Here is a 17,850-nt window from a genome sequence, read left to right as displayed (position 1 = left end):
ATCTGATCCAGATGAAGCATGACAAGAGCAACTCAAATGTGACTCTTCAGTACCTCTAAATCAGTTTTAAATCCCCCTTCCTCCAGATTGCTGACAGTTTGCTCTGCTGTTCTGTAAATGAATGCTTTATACAAAGCCACCAAAACTTTTATTTACCATTAAATCTTGGTAAAGTCAGTTTTAAATAAAAATATAAAATATCCCTCACGGTTTCTTGCTAATAACATTCCTACAGTCACACAACCTGCAACTGGTGAGGGGCATTGTCTCATGCAACTTTTCTGTCATAGTCCAGACTATGAGCTTTACTTAGAGAAAGAATACATAAGATGTCATCTAAACATAACTGTGCTGTTAGTACTGAACAGTTCACCACCCCTCTAAAATCCAGATGCATATAAGTAAAAAATTTTCAAATTTTTACCTACTATATTAAAATAAAAACTTTCAGTCCCAGGCAAAAAGCTCTGGATTTCCATCAGTGAGGTAGGTACAGTGGTATATATGCAGTAACTCGGGCCCTATCTAGAGGTTTTTGGTATTGCAGGATGGCACCCTTCATATGTTAGTACTGTCCCAACATTGCCAATATTTCAAATAAAAACTAAAATATAAGAAAACAGCATTCATTGGGGGCCCTAGAGAAATCTAGCAAAATGGAGAATGACAGAGAACTGAATTCCCAGGCGGTAATGGAAATAACACAGCACAGTGTTAAATTGACTCAGAAAGAAGCTTCCTTTCTCTTCAACAACAGATTTTTTTTTTAAAATTTAGTCTGACTCCAAAGAATAGTCACCAAAGAAAACCAAAATCAAACTGATATAAGTAGAAACTTGACAATTTCAATTTTGCACAAGCTTATTTTTCACTGATGAGTTTTACCATCTTTTACTGAAAATTCTTTGCTAGCTCTATTTTGCCATGGCAGGCACATAGTGTAAATAAGCTCCAACTAAGTCTTTGTCAAGACACCATGAGCTATGTGGCTTCCTTCAGTTCAAAAGGGAAGAGGCTGTGTTCTGGAGCCAACATACAAGTGTTTTTATCTCAAGACTTCATATGTATATGAATCTTACTTTAAAAGTGTGCATTTCGTATGTATTTTATGCTTGAATGCTCTAAGAAAAACAGAAAAGTTTATTCTAGAAACAGTTTTAAATGGGAGAATTTGTTAGCATTAAAAAATATTTCAGAAACTTACAAGAAACCCTAGAAAATATCAGGAAAAATAAATTTCATTAACTTGTCATCAAATTCGTGAATGTTGTGAAGGTGAGAATTTGTGGAATAAAGAAACCTTACCAACACTACAAAATGAACCTTAAAGGAAATCACTTCAGACTAGTCCGTCTACTGCACTTAGCTGTGAGAAGACACAGCAGCAGCAGATGGTTTTAAAGTGGATTTTCTTGTGGGCCACTGGGTTGGTTTTGTGTTTGGAAGTTTTCTGCAGTAAATGTTACAACTCTTCCAGTTTTATGAACTTGAAATTTTCTTGTCACTCCAGTAGAGCTGCCGCTCTACTTTCTTCTTTCTAAGAAGAAATTGCCTGTTTATAGTTGGAAACCATATTGCTGGCAGCAGACTAATGGCACTGAGGAGACATTTAATCTTTTGAAAATAAGTAAGTAATGAACCCGACAAACTCAGGCATAAACAAACACAACAGAAGCAAAAACCACAGCAACAGTTTGACAGAAATATTGTTGCACAAGTTCAATGAGCTTGAATTAAAGAATTTTTTTTCTATGAAACAGATACCTAAGGCTATCACAAAACATTTTGCTTGTGTTCGAAATCCTGTAGAGGAGGAAAAAAAAAAAAAAAAACGATGGACATCCTTTCCTTTACCTTATCTTCATTTTCAAACTTCTACTCATTAAATCGATTAGACAACTGTTTGGAGACTAAAAGAGAATGGAATGATACCAAAATCTGGGCTTCTCAAGAGAACAGGATATATGACAGTGCATCTATTCGTACCTTGTCTATCATGTCCGGTCTGTTTGTAGCTGCCAAAACTGTCACATCCTTCAGCTGCTCTATCCCATCCATTTCCGTTAATAACTGAGCCAAGACACGGTCTGCTACATTTCCAGCACCTGAAGAGCTGATTGAAAAAAAAAAGTCACAGCATTAGCTTTCCCTTCCTGAAAAACTAGAGAAAAGAACGAACTTAATGGTTCTTTTACATTTACAGGGATCCATCTTTTTATGTCAATTCTTTCTGATTATTATTTTCATCTTCTTTCCTCGTCAGACAAGCTTTTGCTTTCAGCACCACCCAAGTGAATGTTTACACCACTCTATGCACTATAAAAAAAAAAATAGTTACACATTTTGCAGAGTTGCTCTGTGTTTTTATGTTCTTCCCATCAAATGAGAAGAAATTGAGCATTGACCAACTGCCAACTGTCAGTTGATTTTGCAGATACCAGGAAAGAAAAAAAAAAAAAGAGAAACAGAAAACTCCAGTTTTGCAGTCACCAGTATGAGTATGTAAAAAACCTAAACACACAAGACACAAACTATTCTTTTATTTTGGAATTAAGTCAGGGAAACTTGAAGTTTATGGCAACTTTGCTTAAATCACTTAATTATATGTAATAAAACGCATTACAGAAATTAACTATTTAAAGCTTCTAGTACTTGAAAAACGATAACCAAATTATGTACCACCTCCATCCTAGACAAACTTTTGACACATAAATATGTGTGCACATACATATGCACACACATGTGCGTGTATATACTCAAAAGCATAACAAAGAATGCCAAAAAGGAAGACATTACATAAATTAAATCAAGAGACCAAGCCCATATGTTGTGATTAATAATACGTCTCATGAATGGTTGTGTTTTTTAAAACATTCTTTTAGTTCTGCATAAAGAAGTTTTATTTCTGAAACATTATAAAGAACAGGTGACCAAACCCCATGTAATTTCTTCATTTTTGAAAGGATACATGACATTGGACATACTAGGACCATACACATATACACTCATATGTTGGCAGACACACCACAGAAATTACTTGTATGAGTTCCTTGCAGCACCCAGCTCTACATAAACACAGGGCTGCTGGGGTAAGCACGGGTAGCAGCTTGTCCCAAAAGTTCCCTCTACTGAGCATAGGCAGAGAAGCTGAAGCAGGCTAGTTAAAGAGGCTGAGGATTGCCAAATAGCACCAAGACAACACAGCTTATCCTCTGTTGCCAGAAATCAGGAGCTCTGCTCCTGGTACATGCCAAAAGCCTTGCTTCCAATGAGACAGATCTTCCAGGGCCTATTCCCCTTCCACTGCACACAGGAGGGCTTCATTTCTTTACCCTCAGGCTCTTTTCAATATAATTAAAAAAACCAAAATACAGCTAAATCCAATTTGTACATATCCCTCTAACTTCATACTAAGAAGCAAAAAATCTGATACTTAAAATTAGTTTCTTCCTGCAATTTACATTTTTCTACTGTCACTCCAAATCTCCATAGGATTAAGATTATATTTTAATCCCAAATTTTTTGAAAGTCTTTTCCAAAAGTCCTCTTAAATGCTTACATAGGTATACAGGAACTTACATTCACAAATGCAATGCAATTATCCTTCTGAATACTAGTTTCCAAAAAGAAATATTAGATTTTAAAATATAAGAGCTCCAATTATTTCCAACAGGTAAAGAATTGTACATATACAGTTGCATAGTTATTACATATGTATTGCTGCAGCACTGCCATCCGCCACCAGCACACCTGCAGCCACAGTGCTTCCTAAATGTCCCAGAGCCAAAGCAGCAGTAACCGCCCTCCTGTACATCTCCTCCAAATAACTTCTCAAACTTTCCTATTCTACAATTGATTCTGTAATTTTCCAGTGCAAAAGAGTTAATTTATCAGAGCTAGCCTGGAAAATATCTTTGAGAAGTTGTAATAAATGTTGGCTAAGAGAACATTCAGGTTGCTAAGAAATATTAGGGAAGGGACTTGGGCTAGGTAGTCATCAGCTTTTTAGTTTGCTGCAGCCATGTTAGAAATTTCCAAGTGATATCTGAGCGTTTCTAACATACCCATGGGTCACAGTCCCATTGACTTATAGAGGACTGAACATGATAAAACACTTCAGGTGTTGGGCAAGGATAGTAAATATTTTTCGAAGGACACAGAGCTTAAAGGAAATTAAAATCAACTTTGTAACATAAGCTACTCTCACTAGGGCTTCAGGCCTCCCATCTTGCATAAGTTTCACATTTACTCAACTTTATACCCAATGGACTGCATGCAAGAAAAAGCTAAGCAAAGGAAAAAAAATAATTGTAAGACTGAGACAAAAATGTTAACGTTATAGGAGACGAAGAAACAAAGAAGCAATATTTGGTTTTAAAGAGAGGTGGATAGAACGGATATTACATCTTTCCCCAATATAAACATTTCTCTTACGAGCTACAGATTGAAAACAAAAAAAAAAAAAAAAAGAGGAAGTGTTTATTCAAAAAAAGAAGAGAAAAAAAGAAGCTCCACTGTTACAAGGGAATGTGCATTACAAAAACTCTCATGTAATTAGGGCAATGATAAAACTGCAGTTAAGCAATCACTGATGCCACAATATCACTCAAGTAATGAAGGGTGATGCCAGGGCATTACGAGAGGATTTACTGTTATCTCTTAAAAGTGGAGTAAAAAAATGTTAAAACCATGCACACTGAAAATATCAATAATAAAACTAGCCTCACATGGTGAGCTCTCTGGGACCTATGACACCAGAAATTTCCAATTTCATTGCCTTTATTTACATAGTCCACTAAGCTGTCACATGATGCATCATTTTTAACGGAGTCTAGAAGCAAATTAGCTTTTGGCTTAGCGGGATATCCTTTTAAAAAAAATCTGTGGCAGGAACAAGTTTGCAAGGCGAGATCACTTTAGCAGCTGCTCGGAGCTGCATGGGAGCAGCACCGTGCTCTCCAAGAGCTCTAGCACAGCCTAAGTTGCTCAGCTGAAGGGTGATACGCAAGCGTGCGTTCTTCCATTTTCCCATGATTTCCTAGCAAGGGTTTCAAATTAATGAAGGCAACACTCATTAAGGCTGCCCGGACTTTTGATGCAAACAGCAGACAGAGAAACAAACTATGATTAACCCGCCAGTCCCACAGAGGCAGTGCCAAAACCAACTTCCAGCCAACGGGTTGTCTTTGCCACTCCCCAACACCTGACCTCCGTATGTCGATGTCATCATCATCAACTGTTATGGAAATAGTCCGCAAAAGGCACCTCCTCGTACAAATTAATTTCCTGTCAACATAACTGCTTGCAAATCCAGGCAGTCAGAATTAAGTCCCTCACATAATCCACGCAGGCCCACGTGTTCATGGGTGCGCTTACGCAAGAGTTGTGCCTTCACCAAAAATACCTTAAAACTTCAAAATAAAAAACGTGTGAGCAAAGAGGAATCTGGCTGCTCCACAAGGACCTGAGAATTTCAAGTAATTTCTTGTGTTGCCCTAATAAAATGCATCAGTCTGCAGGTATGTGTTATTTTAATCTTTTTGCCAACTCTTTTTTTCTTTAAAATCCTCAAGGAAGTAGTTTTAAAGCAAAAAAAAATCTTTGCTAACTGGTTTATTATATCAGAGCCAGATATCCTCCCCTATGTGCCATTTCAGCTAATCCTGCAAGTGTCCTACCAGTTTCAGACCAACATATGTGTGCTCCTGCACAGAGCACTTCACTCAGCCACTTGAGAAGCTTCCTGAATGGCAAAAGCCTGTCAGGTTAAGACTGTCCTTGGAATAAAGCAGACTATTGAAGATGACTGTGAAAAGTAAAACTTGCTCTTGGTATTTTGTTTTAGCCAAAAGCACGTTCAGTGCACATTTTGACAGAATAAAACATGCCTTCTACAGTGTACCAAAACCTCACAATTAATCTGAATTAATTCAGAGCTTGTCTGACGGAACTGAGACTGTGAGCCTCAGCTCCAAATTTAATACAGCACCTTTTCTTTATCTTATCTCCTCTGGCCTTATCCAAAGACCGTTCTGATCAGCTGGATTCTGATCTCAGTGGGCAATGACATTCCCCCATGAACATCTTAAGCCACTCTCATACTTCTTCCTGGGGATATTAAAAGCAACTGCAGTCTGATTCTGTCACTGCTTCAAGGAGTATCTGCAGTTCACTGACCTACATAGTTCTTCAAGCCACAGAGATTTTGTTTCCAGACATAATCAGATGTATTTAATTCTGTTACCCTTCTTCCTATAGGTATTTTTTTTAATAGCAACTGACTTCCTGTTCTCTACATTTTTACTTAACTTCTTTTTCTCCTCAACTTCCTCATCTTTATCTAACAGACCTTTTAATATTTGAAAACAAAAAACAGTCTGAGAATGCAGTCACTACACTTTCACCTCATGACAAAATTTGTTAAGTATCATCACTGTAAAATAACATAAATGTATGCTTGCATCTTCTGACAACCTACAACACTTCCAAATCAGATAGAATGAATGTTTTTTCCAGAATATCAGATGTCTTTTTCATTCAAAAATGTATTTAAGCTTCAATCACCATTCAAATCCTGTAAAAGAGGACCAGTGGCTCTCCATCATGCCACTGACTTCAATGGCAATGAAGCCAGTCTGCACACCTTATCATCAAAATGCAGACTTTAATTTAGCTACGCTGCTAAATTGTCAACATGTAAATGCAGCAAATATTCACACAATAACATTTTGAACACTCCTAAATTCACAGCAACTGTGAAGCTGCAAAACCAGAAGGAAGTCTGGGAGGGCCTCTCTCCTGAAAAGCCCCATGTCTGCACAGATGACCCTTCCTCAGGCAGATTCATGAGGTCGAAGAGGCAGACCTCAGGAAAAGTATCCAGAATAAATTGCTGCAGAGGGATCAATCTCCACACAGCTGAAATCTATAAAGCAGGTTTTGCAAGAAGGGAATACAGCCCACTTTTTGCAAAATATTGTATCAGATGAGATTTCCATACAGATAAAAGCTGCTTTTTTTTTCCTCTAACAAAAGAATTGCATAATCATAATCAAAAATTACAGATTTTAAAAATAGTTATGGATGTGATAGCACCTCAAATAATTCTTTTACTGGAAATAATTTCATATCTGGAAATAATTTCATATCAAAACAAATGTAAAACTCATTGACACGATAAAATGGTTGGTATAAAAAACTTAACATACGTTGAATTAGACCTTTCTGGCAGGACTCTCCATTTCTCCACAAACTACTGAGGTAAAAAAGTTCCTGAAATACCAAAGCCCCCTGCCAGCACACTCCCACCCGAGAGTTGTCTTGCTTAAACAGTCTGAAGGACTTTATTGAGTCTGACATTTCTGTCAGGGCTTTGCAGGGGTAACCTGTCAGCAAGGAGCACCTGCCAAGTCCGTCCTTTCATTCCAACTGCCATGATCATAATTAACTGTCACGCTGTTTTATTTCCTTCCCTCACAAACTCTGGTGAAATATAGCTTTGGCAGCTCAAGGTTTTCCACGGCATTAGGAAAAAAAAAAAAAAAAAAAGTTTAAAAACAAGAGTCTACCCCAATAGAATTACCAGAAAATAATTGCAGCATCTTCCCAGATATCAAATTTCGCTCAAAAAAATCTATCAGTGAGACAGTCTGTCCAGCAGAATGGACATTGCCATACCAGTTGGAAAAAGTAGGCTCTTTAACTACCTTTTATTTATATACAAAAATGTAATTAAAAAAAAAAATATATATATATATATACCCTATTGAAATACTAAGACACCAGAGCAGTCCTTTATGATAACTTTGAAATCTGCTTCCCTTGAAAGCTACTGGGGCTTCAAACTTTACTAAATATCCTGGGTTTACAGGGACATACACATTCACATGAGCAGCACACTATCACTATTTTTTCCCTATAGCAGTTTTCCCTCTCCCCCTCAAAAATCACAACGTCTTTTACATCATATACTTTTTTTCTGCTTACAAGCACAATTCCCATTTGGAGCTGCAAAACTGTAATCCACAATTTCTAAATGATTCCTCTATGTACATGTACTCACAACAAACATGGTATTTCATAAAACAAAAAGGCACAGCAAGCATAGCTAGGACTAAGCTTATTAAAGCACTGGGCCAAATTCATTTCTGGCACATGTATGGTGCAACTTCAATGCATATTATTAATTCAGACCACTACAGATACTACCGGCTTGGATATTATTAGAAAGTCTAGGAGAAACATACAGCAAACAAAACCTGTATGTTATCAGTTAACTATTTTGGCTATTCATTAAAAAAAAAAAAAAAAAACACAAAATCAAAACACAACTCCAAAACAAAAATAAAACACATATACACACAAAAACACAAACCAAAAAAAACCCCACCAAACTTTCCTTGGTGTTACGATAAGAAACATTGACCATAGCAGGGAATTTTGCTGCCTGTGTCATCAGAAAGACTCTGAAAAAAGATAATCCTAAACCCTTCCCTCTCTCAGCACCCTGCAATTAGATTCTGTCATATTCTGTACGCACCTGTATTGGTTATCATCCACTATACTGTTTCACATCTTCCCTGTCTCCTAAAGAGTAAAAATTCAAGTACTCCAGAAGGAAATCTCCACAGAAAAACTGGGGAAGTCTGGGACTGAGTAAAAGACTTAGCTTTATGGTCACCTCCAGGCCAAAATGGGGTTTTGCTAACTGTCAATTTGCCAATTAACTGTGGTTCATGTCATTTGTTTTTTAAGACATTAGAAAAGCATGGGAAAATAAAAGAATTGCTAGTATTCCTTGAGTAGCCTCCAGATTCTAAGCAAGCTTCCTAAAAAGATAAAATGAGCTTTGTGAAAACATGAAACAGTGCTCAGGTGCCATCAGGTGACTTTGAAACAAATGCCTATAGCTGCAGAAACATTCTAATTATCCTAACCAGTCATACAACCAGTCTCTTCCATTTGCCTAGATTTCTTATTATTGCACCTTCCAGATGTAGGCCCAGAAAGATAAAACACAATGAAAGGAAAGAAAATGAGAAAAAGAGCTGGTTCCAGATTTGGAATCAACAGACTTTTTTCCAGAGGGCTTTCCTCAATCACACCTTGAAATGCTTAAGTACCTAGGTGGTGAGCCACTGGCAATTTCCATCTGTCCACAACTAATTCCAGATGCACATCCATGAAAGATGGACATTAAACCTTGCTAGATCTTCCTTTCATCTGGCCCTGACACCATCTAGGTGAAACAGGAAGGATGCTAATGTCAAGAGTTCTCCTATTCTATTAATACCAATGTTGCCTTAAAAAAATAAATAAAAGAAAAGACGACAAAATAAACTCCAAACAGCCACCTGATGTACAGTAAATTTCCCATTTCCTTTCTTACTGTTTTCCTCAGCATTTCTCCTCTGCACATTCCTGAAAGTTAATCAAGTTGAAAACTGTAATCAATCACATCTATCAGGGAAACAAGTATAGTTTAAGTTGGAAGCATTACAGACCTAGAAGTAACTAACTAGACTGGGTTTCATTTCACTGTAACAATATTGAAGAGGTTCCCTTTAATCTGGAATAAGTTTCATTTAGCAGTTTTAATTAAAACTATGCTCCCCTTGTATTTCATTTAAAATTTGAAAAAAATCAAAAAAATAAATCCTTGAGTGATCCCTAACCCCACAGGCAGCTAGAGTCTGAGCAGGCCCTTTTAGCATGGGTAAGTTGACATTTTTCCAAAGCCAACCCATACCAGGAACTGGAGTGGTCACTGCATATGCCCACTTCTGATCTCTCTAATCCTGATATCTAGCAGGAATCCAGGCAGAGGCTCAAATTCATAGCTTTGGCTGAAGCATCTTGCTACAGGTCAACTCCCAAGCACTGCAGAATCGGCTTACCTACACTAACAGACTTGATTAGTCCCTCTAAACCCTGCACCTTTATCCATGCACTTGAATTAAAAGGGTTTATAGATAGATCCAGTCTTGCTTCCACTGACACATATGAAAGTCTCTACTAGCTTCATTATAATCCAGGCTGTCAAAGTTACCTTTTTTTTTTTTTTTTTTTAAGAAGAAACACAGATTTAAAACACTTTTTGATGAAGGATGCTTGCTGGACAAGAAGCATTTACAAGTTTGTTTTAAAAATAAAGGGATTGTATACATTTATCATACACACACACAACTTAGAGGTAATGCTATTTGTTAAAATTGCTATTCCAAAGCAAATGACAACCTTTACTATAAAATTAAATTGTTTCCAAATTTTACTTTTTCACCACTGCTTGCCAAGCCTAAAACAGAAAGCTTGCACTGGACATGCATCCTTTTTCCCAGACGATATTTTTATTTGGATACCAAATTCCAAAACCTTAAAGAATTCAGATAGCAGTCAAAGGTTTTAAACGTCTCAACTCTCTATCACATCCAAACACAGTTCAGATAGTGAAGGGAATCAGCTGATGTTCCCCAATTCAGGGACAATCAGTGCCAACCTAAGCCAGAAATATAAAGCTCCTTGCCTACCTGTGTCTGCTACTATAATCAGGTCCCTCACAGCTCAAGTATTGCACAGAGAAACTCCCATTCTTACATTATTCTCATATTCTAATCCCCACATTCTTAGTTCACTTTCTTTTGCCTTTGCATGAATAATATTAGGGTGACAACACCACCTCCAGTTCTACTACCTGTTATTTACCCAGTGCAAGATGGTTTTCTGCTGAGAACCTCTATTTACCTAACATCACTGTGCTCTGTCCCTGCAGAGTGCAGCTCCTAAGTTTCATTCCCCAGGTGCAATACAGTGACCTCCTTCATGACAGTAGCTGCCATGTCCAAAGCCAACTCATACCAGGAAACTCGCAAAAATGCAAAGGTATTTGCTATACTATACACTTGAACATACTAAAGCGTACAGTATAAATATGTGCTAAAATACATATTGCAGGAAGACAGCTTAGTTTAAAACCAGAAAATTTACCACAGCCCCTGTCAAAAGCAGAGGTGGCACAGTACAGAAGTGAAGCTGCCTTCTTCATAGCTTCATTTAGAAGCCTGAGGGCCTCAAAAGTTAAGACTTCAGAGTTTCTAAGCACTTTAAATTCTGTTTGAGGAATCCTTCCCAGCATAGTAGATAACATACCTCACCAGAAAAACATGATCATTTTGTAGTTTCAGGCGACTCGCACCTAAGTTCCTTCACTTCATCACTTCTACTCTCACTCTGAAAAGGTCAGCATTATTCATCTACTGACTTGTTTTGGCCTCCACAAGTCAAATGCAAGGTACAGATTTTGTTCCTTGTCATTCTTCTTTTTTTTTCCTTTGAAAATGGAATTTATCACTGTCACATCAGTCTACGACATTTCCCACCTTACATTAAAAAGATTTGCAGTTAAAGGGGGAAATGCTGTGCTTCTGCAAAAGAAGAAAAGGAACAAATGTCTCTTGCCCAAATAGTCTAAAAATCCTACTTACATAAACAATGTCTCCTTTCCAAAGCACAGAGATTTCTTAAGTTCAGCAAACAGACTGTCTGTGCTGCATTTACACAGAGCCACGTTCATTCATCACTTTCAAGACTAATTACCAAGTCATTTCCCTCTTGGCAACCTTTAATAGCCAGAAGAATTAGGTTTTACATGGTCAGGATACCAAGGGATAACAAATTCCCATAACTCTTTGCAGCTATGCAATTTGTAAAGCCTCTCAAGCTTTGTCCAGGCAAGTGCTTACTGCAAGGCAAACTTTCCTCCTCATGTGCTGCTTAGCTGGACCAGTCCACTTGCTTCAGCACAGTCTCTCCTACAAAAAGTTTTAACAACATCTCTCAAAAGTAGAGACAGATACAGAAGTTGTAACCTGCTTGTGGAAGCAAATGCTAATCAGAACTACAGAGCAATGGAAAAGGCTCTGTGCATCACACAGTTCAACTCTTCCAGTGAACAATGGCATCTCGCTGCACATTAATTCAAGAAACATGGTTTCTTTTAAAGATGTCAAGTGGTAGGTTGCTGGAACTTCTCTCACAGTGATGGAAAATTCTGTACCAGAATTCTTTCTGATGTGCAAAAGCTGTTCCTGTCTCAATCCTTTTCCTACACACAATTCATCGTGACACCTCTAATTTTCTACTATATTTTCCTCTGCAGGCCTACTCTCTATTCTTTAGAATCAGGTACAGTGAATGCCTCCTTTTTCTTTATAGTGTCCATTCAGCCCTAAATTTTTTATTTTTATACTTCCTCTAACATCTCAACATAAAACAGAGAGCAAAAGTCTTCCAATAACATTATAAACACAGTGTAACAGAACAAAATGTAAAAACGAATATAGCTCAAAATTATCTTAATCTGTCATCATTGCCACATTGGAAACTCAAGTCCATTCAGAATCACCTTCTCATCTTCTTGCATCAAAGATATCCAAACTTCTCCATCAAGCAACTGTTTCTTAAACTGAACTATTTTTATTCAGAGGGGTAGGATTCTATTTTTTTAAGTTCTCTTTGAGGCTAGTATGTATCCAGTCCACATTTTTAATACTTTCTCCACATCCCTCTCCCCATTTTGCGTATAGGCAAAAAACTAACACATTTTAATCAGAGAAGAAGAAAAACTCAAGAGCTTATTTCATATAGATAGAACATATGGAATTTCTAAGCTGGTTGCGTAAGAAAGAATCTTTTCAGAAATAATAAATTTTGATACGGTCAATAGCATTTTTAGTGACTTCAAAATATTATTTCTTGTAACTAACAAACACACATCAATACATTTTGTAAAACAAAACTGCGACATGAGTCAGCTATGTTAGGTAGAGTGTTGGATGTGTTAAAAGTATGGCGCTATCACTTAGGAATGGAAAATAATGGATAAGAAAACACTGTGGCATACCTGAATGCAGCTATAGTGTTTGCCATGGAGTAATGGCTTGTGCAGTGACAGAGACTCTACTACACAATGCAAAGGAGACATATTGAATGGTGCAAATAATTCCTTAGCTTTTTTTATCTACCTGTATCATAACTAATTGCAAAGTCTATTATTTTCTAACTGTGTGCTGATGAGAAGAGATTGTTAAGTGGTCTCCATAGAAGGTTGGGAGCAAGACATTTGTGTTTTAAACCCACAAGCTTTAGTCAAATCTAAACAAGCAATAATAGGTTAATAAATACTTGGCATAGTGCTTTGAAGAGCAGAAGCATTAAGCAATTACTCACTGTTACTGCACATCTGTATTTCAGATCTGAACTACATGTAAAACTAACAAAACTATACTCTCAGAACCTAACAGTTTAGGCTTCTCTGTATCTCTGGATACATCCTGTTATGATCAGGAGAAGTTAACTACCCAGGAGATTTGGGATGCAGCACATGCTGTACAAAGCCCACAGAACTGTACCAAGGATTTAAACTGAGAGAAAAAACTTTTACAAAGTTATATCACAGAGTAGTTTTCACTGACAAGGCAGCAAAAACTAATTCAACCAACAGAGGGAACAGGGAGACAATATAAACAGGTGTTTCCTTGAAAACTTCAGTATGGCTAGTAATAGTACAGGAAATGGATCTCCAGAGGCCACAAATCGTTAGCATCTCTAATGCATTTGCAAATTCCTACTGTGCAAAGCCAGCCTGTAAAAAAAACCCATTTCTAATAAGTGCCTTGTCTGGTTTCCTACACCATTTAATTTCAGATGAATTTTATGAGAACTCTGCTACATATTTTACCTCCCATCTGGTTCAGATTTGACAATGAAATATTTGTGTGTCCCACCCTGTTTTCTGTAAAGCTCCAAAACCAGATGTCTCCAGCAAAACACAACTGCAGCAGGTCATACCACATTCTTCAGCAAGCTGTGCCAGGCCTACTAACACAGCCAGCCCCCACCCCAGCCTCCAAACAATTCCAGGTAAGGTAAAATTGAGTTGTTTACTCCCTAAAAGAATGAAACAAACAAATAAACTCAACCCCTCTAGGACACTGTGTGAAAAGGCTGATTATAATATACTATGGCTTATTTTTCCAAAAGGTTTTTATCTTGATGAAATGGTGTTTCTGAAAGCCAAATACATTCAGAATTGCAGCAGGGGGGGATTTATTTTTTCCCCCTCTACTGGCTTGATTCCAGCACACATTTTTGCAGCTTCTGTGCTGTGATTAGCAGGTAGACCTTTCAGTATGTGCCATGGGTTAGCTAACATTTCTAGCTAGTTTACAAATTTCACAGTTGCATATGTTGCATATGAGAATGATGCTGATAAACACTGCCTCTATCAGACTTTGCATTTTCAACAGAAAATATGTTAATTTCTTAGCAGTTTCACAGGGCAGCTTTATGTCACACATAGAATCACAGAATGGTAGGGGTTGGAAAGGACCTTTAGAGACCATCTAGTCCAACCCCACTGCAGCAAAGTAAACAATTTGTGTTGCTGAAATGTCTGAAGGACACCTTTTCTGCAGATATAAATGACCCTTTTACAATATAAAGGAATCTGTATCGATACCGAGGTAGTTTCTTTTGCAGAAAAATGATGAAGTTATGATGTGCCTTTAAACTGGGCAAATACTTTGTACATTTGTTAGTTTTTCATGCAAAATAAATCAGAAAAAAAGTACTTACAAGTAATAGTATTTTATAGAAGGTATCATCTAAGAAAGATCACTCACAGAGCCTGTCAAATCTTAAATGCTATAGTAATTCAACAAAAATCTGCTATAATCCTCATTCAGACAAGAGCTAAATATCTCTCAGAATCATCACAAAGCAGGATATTAAAAACAACATTGTTATCTCCTTGCACAATAATCCCTTTTTAATGTCACACATGAAAGGATGTTAAGTGTTCCCAAATCTTGTCATGAAGTTTTTCCCAATCTGGCAAAAATATTTAAAGGTAAGTCTAAATTTGGGCATTTAGTAGTCTCCTTGGTAATTCATGTTATACAGGACATCACCATATTGTTTGCTTCACAGACATACTATATTAGCCCAGCGCAACAACCCTGGGAAAAGAAAGGAGTTAGTTACTGGAAATAAATGCAAGCTAAAACCACAGAAAAGAGCCAAAGGGCATGAGAACCAGTAGAATCATTGCTGCTAATGAGATGAGAAAGGAAGAACTCCACCAGTTTACCTGTTTATGTCAAGTTAAATGTGCTTGAGTAGAAGGCATAAATGCTGTCCTTATGAATGTGGAATGAATACATTTAACAAAATAATCCTAGAAAGGTAACACACTTGTGATTGCACAATGTAAGAGTAATTTATCAGAAAATATCATGTGTGACTTTCCTAACAGGATTACTTACTTTCCCCTTTCAACTGCCAAGGCATCTATTTCATCGAAGAAAAGAATCGAAGGAGACACTGCTCTGGCTTTCCTAAAGATCTAGAAAAATAACAATGAAACACTCAGTTTTAAAGGATGGAAAATTTTTACAGAATGTTATCACCCCCCCACACCTCAAAAGATACAGACCATCACAGAACAGTCTTGCTGTCTTAAAAAAAACAAAACAACAAAACCAACAAAATTAAAAACCACAAACAAAAAAAAAAAACCCAGACTTAGTAGAAATTATTCACTACACTGGGTGATGCAGGCTTATAGCGCAAACTGCTACTGGACCCCAGATTTGATATGCATCACTAGGCTGACACAGAAAGAAGATCAACACAAAACATCTCCTTTGCCTTTTTTTTCCCTTCTTTTTTAAACTTAAACCCAAATAATTTTTTTTTCAAAGTTTAAAATCAATCTTATATGTATGTCTGCCCTTTCTCACCTCTCTCACTGCTCGTTCAGACTCACCAACATATTTATTGATCAGCTCAGGGCCCTGCAAAAATGTAAAAAAAAGTTTTAAAAGCACATTACATTTACATACAAAATGAATGAGCCAATCTGCCAGTGCTCAGTGTTGAGGAATTTTGCTAGGTTGTCACCTGCAGGTCTCATTTCTGCATTTTTAGACTTACCTTATACCTGCACCAAGTTTTCCTCCATTTGTTATAGCACTGTGCATGTATGTAATTATGCATGCAGGTTACTCCTCTCATCAGAATACTTTCCTAGAGAAATACTTTCACAAGAAATGGAACTATCAAAACAATCAAAATGCTTAGAGGTTCCTAAACGCTGTTGGCTCAACAACAGCAATAAGAGGACTGCAAATCATCAAAAAATATGTATTTCAGAAAAGCATTTATTTGCACTTCCAAATGTGCATCCTGTCCAGCCAAGCACCAAAACAGTGACTTAAACTCATATGTAACCGCACTTCTTTAAATTGGACAGTTTTCAGGTTCAGAATGAAGAAGCTCCCATAGTAGCACACCTGAAAACCCTCCATGAGGCATTTCATCCAAGTGAGAAAGCAGTTCAGTGTTTTACTTCATTCACATTTCTTCACTTCTCTGCCAAGCACAACTGCTAGTGCTAGCTGCGATGCCTAACATACTTCCAAGCCCTGTCCACTAGTAACAGGCCAAACTAGCCCACTAGTAACAGATCAAAGAGTCTTCAGCGAGTACTTACAATTATAAAGAGTAAAATTATGGAGAACTGTAAGAATATTTCCTGTTCTGCTGTATCCTGTAGGACAGGCTGCTGAAATAATACTTCCTAATGGAACTAGTTCCATGGGATTAGTAATGACTCATTGACTTCAGCCTGGTTTGCATCAGCATTGACCTGCAGTCCCAACCAACGATTATTATCTGCTGTTCTGTAGAAAAAAAGTGGGTGACTTCAATCTATTTTCCAGAGAACAGGTGTCCTCATAATTTCACCAGCAGAAACAACATCCTTCACAATCAGAAATGACAGTCAGAAAACTGAACAACTTTCCTGTGCTTCACAGCTGTGAGTACTTTAAGGTAATGCTCAGCCCAGAACAGTAAAGCAGCATTAAACAGATGGTATGTTAGAATTTAAAATGTGTGGCAGACTCACTTTTATACATTGGCAATGACAGAGCTCCTGTTACAATCCCTTTGAATGGGATCGTCTTGACTTTGGACCCAGATCAGCAGAATACAGATTCATTACTCTAAAAATGTAGCACACTGTTTTGCAGTCTCCCTTCTCTGCACTCATTTTCATTTTTGTACTAAAAGTTAATGCACTGACTTTACTTCGACACTGTCACCATAGGAAAGTACCTGCACATATGCATGGGGAAAAAGCATATACTCTAGAGCACAAGTTATCTGGTATCAGCAAAGCATCCATGCTATGCCCCTATTTTTATGTATTTATTTATTCTCAAAGAGCTGTCCATTATCCAAAGGACATGGGAGTATACTGCAGTAACCAGACCTAGGGAATCACACAGGTAAAAGCAATTGTGTAAGGGATGGAAGAAGAGCACTTTGTGCCTTGTCCCTAGGAAATATAAATGATAAAATTAGCATTGCTTCCTTTCATCACCATCCACTCTTAAAGCAACTGCTGCAGTAGCTGAAGTTAAAGTGTCACCTGGAGGCTTTTGACAACTTCACAATTTGAATCTGTTGGGTATTTTTATGGAAACAAGTGCAGGAAAGAAAGAGAGGAGGAAAAAACAAGCTAAGAGACAGAAACATAGAGCCTTTCACTATAGACACCAAACATGACAGCATGCAGCAGTTTGTGCAGAAGAGGCTTGCAGCTCAAAGAGACAGCACCCAGCTGCTCCAGGCCCCTGCCATTCATCACATTCAGTGCAGATGAGGAATCTGATAGCATGAGCCTAACAAATCCTTAAGGAACAAGGGCGCAGTCTTCTTTTTTCTGTCTAGTTTGCTGTTCAACTGAGCTGATATGCTGAGAAGCCTCTGAAGATTCTATTCACAATT

At 37.5% G+C, this 17,850-nt stretch overlaps 1 protein-coding gene across 3 annotated transcripts in view; it reads right to left on the bottom strand.

The window, feature by feature from the left end:
* The window catches only part of AFG2A (AFG2 AAA ATPase homolog A), a 203,624-nt gene that overhangs the window by 138,916 nt on the left and 46,858 nt on the right, over positions 1-17,850 (bottom strand). For 2 of the 3 annotated variants that reach the window (XM_061994289.1, XM_061994290.1), the window contains exons 9-11: positions 15,798-15,851; positions 15,321-15,400; positions 1,987-2,113 (exon numbers count right to left, since the gene is read on the bottom strand). In XM_061994289.1, the coding sequence (XP_061850273.1) occupies positions 1,987-2,113; positions 15,321-15,400; positions 15,798-15,851 (261 nt within the window). The remainder of the gene's footprint in view (positions 1-1,986; positions 2,114-15,320; positions 15,401-15,797; positions 15,852-17,850) is intronic. The other variant, XM_061994288.1, reaches the window with a different exon arrangement.

The sequence above is a fragment of the Colius striatus genome, chromosome 3 (genome assembly GCF_028858725.1).
Source record: "Colius striatus isolate bColStr4 chromosome 3, bColStr4.1.hap1, whole genome shotgun sequence".
Classification (NCBI taxonomy): Eukaryota; Metazoa; Chordata; class Aves; order Coliiformes; family Coliidae; genus Colius; species Colius striatus.
The sequence above is the reverse complement of the archived record's forward strand: the minus strand, read 5'-3'. Positions and strand labels throughout refer to the sequence as shown.